Genomic DNA, 5,681 nt, shown 5'->3' on the forward strand with positions numbered 1-5,681 from the left:
TAATTTCCCCAAGCCTGTAGTCCGAGGAGCCATGCAGGACTTAGGTTCTATTTAAAACTTGGATAGATACCATAAGTTGTTAATTTCCCCCAAACCTGTGGTCCGAAGAGCCATGTAAGACTTAGGTTCTGTTTAAAACGTGGATAGATGCCATAAGTTGTTAATTTCCCCAAGCCTGTAGTCCGAGGAGCCATGCAGGACTTAGGTTCTGTTTAAAACTTGGATAGATGTCATAAGTTGTTAATTTCCCCCAAGCCTGTGGTCCGAAGAGCCATGTAGGACTTAGGTTTTGTTTGAAACGTGGATAGATGCCATAAGTTGTTAATTTCCCCTAAACCTGTGGTCCGAGGAGCCATGCAAGACTTTAGGTTCTGTTTAAAACTTGGAGAGATAGAAATGAGCCGAAAGACGCACAGTGGTCACGAGATATAATATAGGCAAAGCTGCTTTCATTAATAATAATACCTTCTTAGGTTATTTACATTCCATGGGCGAGGTACAGCTTTCTCGTCTAGGTCTTCCAGATAATATGCACCTATTCCTGCCACTGAAGTGATGCGATATGGGCCTTCCCAGTTGGGTCCCAGCTTTCCCTAGGATGGGTTCTTGGCGCTACCCAAAATTTTTATCATCACGAGGTCGCTTGGCCCTTGTGGCCTTAGTTTTACATTAGTATCGTACCCCTGCCTTAGCTTTTGGTGGTAATAGGCCAATTGGATCATTGCATTTTCTCTTTTCTCCTCGGCTAAGTCTAGACTTCTCCCTAGCAACTTGTCATTGTTACTTGGGGTAAAAGTGCTGGATTTCAACGTTGGGAAGCTAGTTTCCAGGGGGAGCACAGCCTCGGCCCCGTAAGTCATCGAAAAAGGAGTTTCTCCCGTTGACCGTCGCGGCGTGGTTCGGTAGGTCCATAGGACGTGTGGTAGTTCTTCCACCCATCTTCCCTTTGCATCATCCAGTCTCTTTTTCAGCATGTTGATTATGACCTTATTTATAGCCTCAGCTTGCCCATTTCCTTGAGGATAGGCTGGAGTGGAATATCGGTTTGTGATTCCAAAGTCACAACAGTATTTCTTGAAGGTTTTACTATCAAACTGAAGGTCGTTATTTGAGATGAGGGTGCGAGGAGTTCCGAAGCGTGTAATGATGTTTTTCCAAATGAATTTCTTTGCATTCGCATCCCTGATGTTGACTAAAGGCTCAGCTTAAACCCATTTGGTGAAGTAATCTGTGTTGACCATCAAGTATCGCTTGTTCCCTGCTACTTTTGGGAAAGGGCCGACAATATCCAGACCCCATTAAGCAAACAGCCAAGGATTGGAAACGAGGTTAAGGACTCCTCCCGGTTGGTGGATATTTGGGGCGAATCTCTGGCATTGGTCGCATTTCTTTGCATATTCTTGGGCCTCTATCTGCATGCTCGGCCACCAGTACCCTTAGGTGAGGGCTCTGTGTTCTAACGATCTTCCTCCCGTATGGCTCCCACAAATTCTTTCATGCAGTTCTTCGAACAATGTCTCTAATACTTTTGGGTGTACGCATAATAAATATGGCCCAGAATAGGAGCGCTTGTATAGTTTATGGTCCTCTGACAACCAGAACCGAGGAGCCTTCCTTCGTACCTTCTCGGCTTCCAATTTTTCTTCAGGAAATACATCATCTTTGAGAAAACTCACTATGGGATCCATCCAGCTCGAACTCACTCTGACCTGATGGATTCGAGCTATATCCTTTTTTATTGCATCTGTCTTGCATAAATCCTCAACAAGGATAATTCATGGTAGATCTTGCGCCAAGGACGTGGCAAGAGTGGCCAATGAATCCGCATGTGTGTTCCCGCTTCTAGAGACATGCGTCAAGTTGAAAAATTCAAAGTTTGATTGCAAGCGTTTGACTTGACCAAGGTATTCCTGCATTCTCACATCTCTAGCCTCCAACTTGCCTCTCACCTGGCCTACAACCAGTCTAGAGTTCGAGAACGCTTCTATCGCCTTTCCGCCCATTTTTTGCACCATGACCATTCATTGCAGCAAAGCCTCATACTCAGCTTCATTGTTTGTAGCCAAGAACCCAAGTCTTAATGATTTTTCAATGGTAATCTTCTCGGGCGATATTAGAACTAGCCCTACCTCAGATCCCCTTTGGTTTGCCGCGCCATCAACGTAGACTTTCCATCGCGAGGCTCTTTGTGAAGAGATTGTGCCAACCGATTTTCCATCCATGTTTTCCTCCTCTGCTACTACTTCTACAGAGGGTTCAGCAAATTCGGCAATTAGATCAGCGAGAACTTGGCCTTTGACAGAGGTCCGAGGCATGTACTTAATATCGAAAGCCCCTAGGAGAATATTCCACATGGCGATTCTTCCTGTGTAATCGGCACTACGGAGTACCGACCTGAGGGGAAGTTGAGTCAGGACAATGACCATATGTGCCTGGAAGTAGTGGGGGAGTTTCCGTGTGGCATGCACTACTGCAAGAATTGCCTTCTCCAGTGGTAAGTAACACATCTCAGCCTCATGTAACGATTTACTTACATAGTACACTGGCCGTTGTATGCCGTTATCAACCCGTATTAATACCAAGCTCACAGCGTGAGGGGCCACCGCTATATAGGCAAACAGAACTTCGTCGGCCTCATGGCTAGACATGATGGGTGGCCGCGACAGGTATTCTTTAAGTTGCTGGAAGGCTAGGGCACAGTCCTCGAACCATTCAAATCCTTTCCACTTGTTCATCAAGAGGTAGAAAGGCCGACATCAGTCTGCAGATTGGGAAATAAACCAATTTAATGCTGTGATCATTCCAGTGAGTTTCTAGACTTTTTTGGGTTCAAGGAGCTTGTAGGTTATGAATCGCTTTGATTTGGTCCGGGCTCACCTTTTTTCCCCTGTGAGTTACCATATAGCCCAGAAATTTGTCGGACCCGATACCAAATGAGCACTTAGAAGCATTGAAGCGCAGCTTGTGCTCTCTTAAGATGCCAAAAATGACTTCAAGGTCCCTCACGTGCTCGGATACCACTTTACTTTTTACTATCATATCGTCTATGTAGACTTCAATAATCTTACCTAGTTGTGGTTCAAACATTCTGGTCATCATCCTTTGGTAGGTAGACCCTGCGTTCTTTAAACTGAAAGGCATCACCTTATAGTGGTAGTTTCCGACAGGTGTCATGAACGTTGTTTTCTCTTGATCTTCTAGGGCCAATGGTATTTGATGATAATCCTGGAAGGAATCCAGGAAGCTCATTCGGGGGTGGCCTACAGTTGTATCTACCAACCGGTCTATCCGAGGCAACGGGAACGGGTCTTTTAGGCACGCCTTGTTCAAGTCTGTGAAGTCTACGCAGACTTGCCACTTCCTGGTTTTCTTTTTTATCGCCACTTCCCGGTTTTCTTTTTTACCACCACTGTATTTGCCAACCACTCGGGGTAAAAGACTTCTTTGATAGCCCCTGCCTTTTTCAGCTTCATCACTTCATCCCTAATAACGTCGGCATGCTCTTTCGACGGGCGCTGGCGTGGCTGCTTTTTGGGAACAGAAGATGGGTTAACGTTTAGGTAGTGAAAAATGAGATTTGGATCAACCCCCAGGGCATCATAGGCGTCCCATGCAAATACGTTAACATTTCTTCTCAGAAACCCAATCAACTCCCCTCTTTCTTGGAGAGGTAGTTCCGATCCGACTTGGAAGAATCTTTCTAGATCATTGTAAACAGTAACCCTTTCTAGACTTTCACATTTTATCTCTTCGGCTAGTTTACCGACGGGTACTGCCGAGGTGGCTGATTGCTATAAGTCCTCTTTCACAGACGCCGAGGGTACTGTACTAGACAGGTATGAGATGGCAGCCACCATGCATTGCCTAGCCATGGCTTGATCTCCCCCAATCTCCTCCACTTGGCCCCCTGACGGGTATTTTACCTTCTGGTGAAGTGTAGAAGAAACAGCTCCCAGGGCGTGGAGCCAAGGTCTGGCTACTATGGCCGTGTATGGTGAGTAGGCGTTGACCACGATAAAATCCACCTTCACCACCTCTAATCCGGTCTGTATGGGCAGTCTGATTTGCTCTTTTGGTGTGACAGTCTTCCCTTCGAAACTTACAAAAGGGGAATCATAAGCCATTAGGTCATCGGGCTTTAGGTTCAGCCCCTTGTACAGATCAGGGTACATCACCTCCATAGCACTGTCCGAGTCTACCAGTACTCTCTTCACGTCGAACCCTCCAATCTTGAGCGTAACTATCAAAGCATCGTTGTGAGGTTGGATGGTTCCAATCTTATCCTCGTCCGAGAATCCCAGCACAAGTGAGTTCCCCTTTTTAGACCTTTTGGACTCCCTCTCACCATCCTCGGTGGAAAGCCGAGCCACAGACATTACCCTGGGGGGAAAAGAGCTAGTCCTCCCCGGAGCGGCGAGGATGACATGTATCGTACCTATGGGAGGTCTCAAAGATACGTCTTTCCGGGGTTCTTGGACTGCCTGACCTAGATGACCGCTAGAGGGGTGTAAGAGGTGCCGCAATTTTCCTTCTCAGACTAACTGATCCAGGTGGTTCCATAGATTCCTACAATCCTCGATGGTATGTCCGTGGTCTTGGTGGTATTAACAATATAGACTCTGGTTGCGCTTTGAGGAGTCTCCGGCCATTTTATTCGGCCATTTGAAGAAAGGCTTGTTTTTTACTTTCTCCAGAACATGTTGCACCGGCTCTCTGAATACGACATTAACCGCTTGCATGTTGGTTCGTCCAGCCTGTCTCGTAAAATCTCTTCTCAGCTGGTTACTGTTGTATCCCGACCTGTAATCATTCCCCTTGTGAGGGATGATCATCTCCTTTCCTTTCCCTTGTAGCTGATCCTCTTTCACCCTTTTGTATTTGTCAATCCTATCCATCAGTTGACGAACGTTGGTAATGGGTTTACCAGTTAGAGACTTCCTTAAACCATGCTCAGTGGGGAGACCACTTTTAAACGTGTTGATGGCGACGTCGTCGTGGTTTTCATCCATCTCGTTGTACATCTCCCAATACCTATCCGAATACGCCTTTAAGGTTTCCCCTTCGTGCATGGATAATGATAATAACGAACTCAGGGGCCGAGGAACCCTACTGTTCGTAATAAAATGAGAGCAAAAAACTTGAGTGAGCTGCTTATAGGAATCTATGGAGTTCGTCTTCAAGCTGTTGAACCATCTCATCGCTACAGGTCTTAGGCTAGACGGAAAAACTTTGCACATCAAAGCCTCATTTCAAGAATGGATAGCCATTCTTTGGTTAAACTGGCTCATATGCTCCACAGGGTCTGTTCGGCCGTTGTAAATGGTAAACGTAGGTTGATGGAAACGCCATGGTAGTTTAACCCCTTCTATCCTGTGCGTGAAGGGTGATCTAGAGATCTGATCCAGGGCTTTGTTCATAGCATCATTACCCGGACCCTTACTAGATGGGCTTTTATGTCTCCGTTCATGACGCTGCTCCTTTTCATAAGAAAAGGTTTCACTTGGGGGAGTTCTTGATCTCCGTCTATAACTGACATCCTCTTCCTCATTAGAGGATATGTTTGAGCTGGAAGGGGCCGCCTTTACTGTGCACGGCGCAACCTCTTTTTCAGGTCGTCTATCACTCGCTACATGGCCTGATAGTTGTTTCACCTTTGGGATATGCGACTGCCTACTTGGGAA

General features: G+C 46.2%; 2 protein-coding genes across 2 annotated transcripts; both read right to left on the reverse strand.

Annotated features, from left to right (window-relative positions):
- Positions 1-3,791: 3,791 nt before the first annotated feature.
- Positions 3,792-4,376, reverse strand: LOC126702906 (uncharacterized). Its single transcript, XM_050401802.1, has one exon. It carries the CDS (start codon positions 4,374-4,376, stop codon positions 3,792-3,794), a length of 585 nt encoding a protein of 194 aa, XP_050257759.1.
- Positions 4,377-4,604: 228 nt separating this feature from the next.
- Positions 4,605-5,069, reverse strand: LOC126702987 (uncharacterized). The gene has a single exon (XM_050401901.1). It carries the CDS (start codon positions 5,067-5,069, stop codon positions 4,605-4,607), a length of 465 nt encoding a protein of 154 aa, XP_050257858.1.
- Between the last annotated feature and the right edge of the window lie 612 nt (positions 5,070-5,681).

The sequence above is a fragment of the Quercus robur genome, chromosome 1, assembly GCF_932294415.1.
Source record: "Quercus robur chromosome 1, dhQueRobu3.1, whole genome shotgun sequence".
Classification (NCBI taxonomy): domain Eukaryota; kingdom Viridiplantae; phylum Streptophyta; class Magnoliopsida; order Fagales; family Fagaceae; genus Quercus; species Quercus robur.

Coding starts and splice junctions, on each gene's coding strand:
- LOC126702906 (XM_050401802.1), bottom strand. CDS start 4,376: ATGTCTGTGGCTCGGCTTTCCACCGAGGATGGTGAGAGGGAGTCCAAA.
- LOC126702987 (XM_050401901.1), bottom strand. CDS start 5,069: ATGCACGAAGGGGAAACCTTAAAGGCGTATTCGGATAGGTATTGGGAG.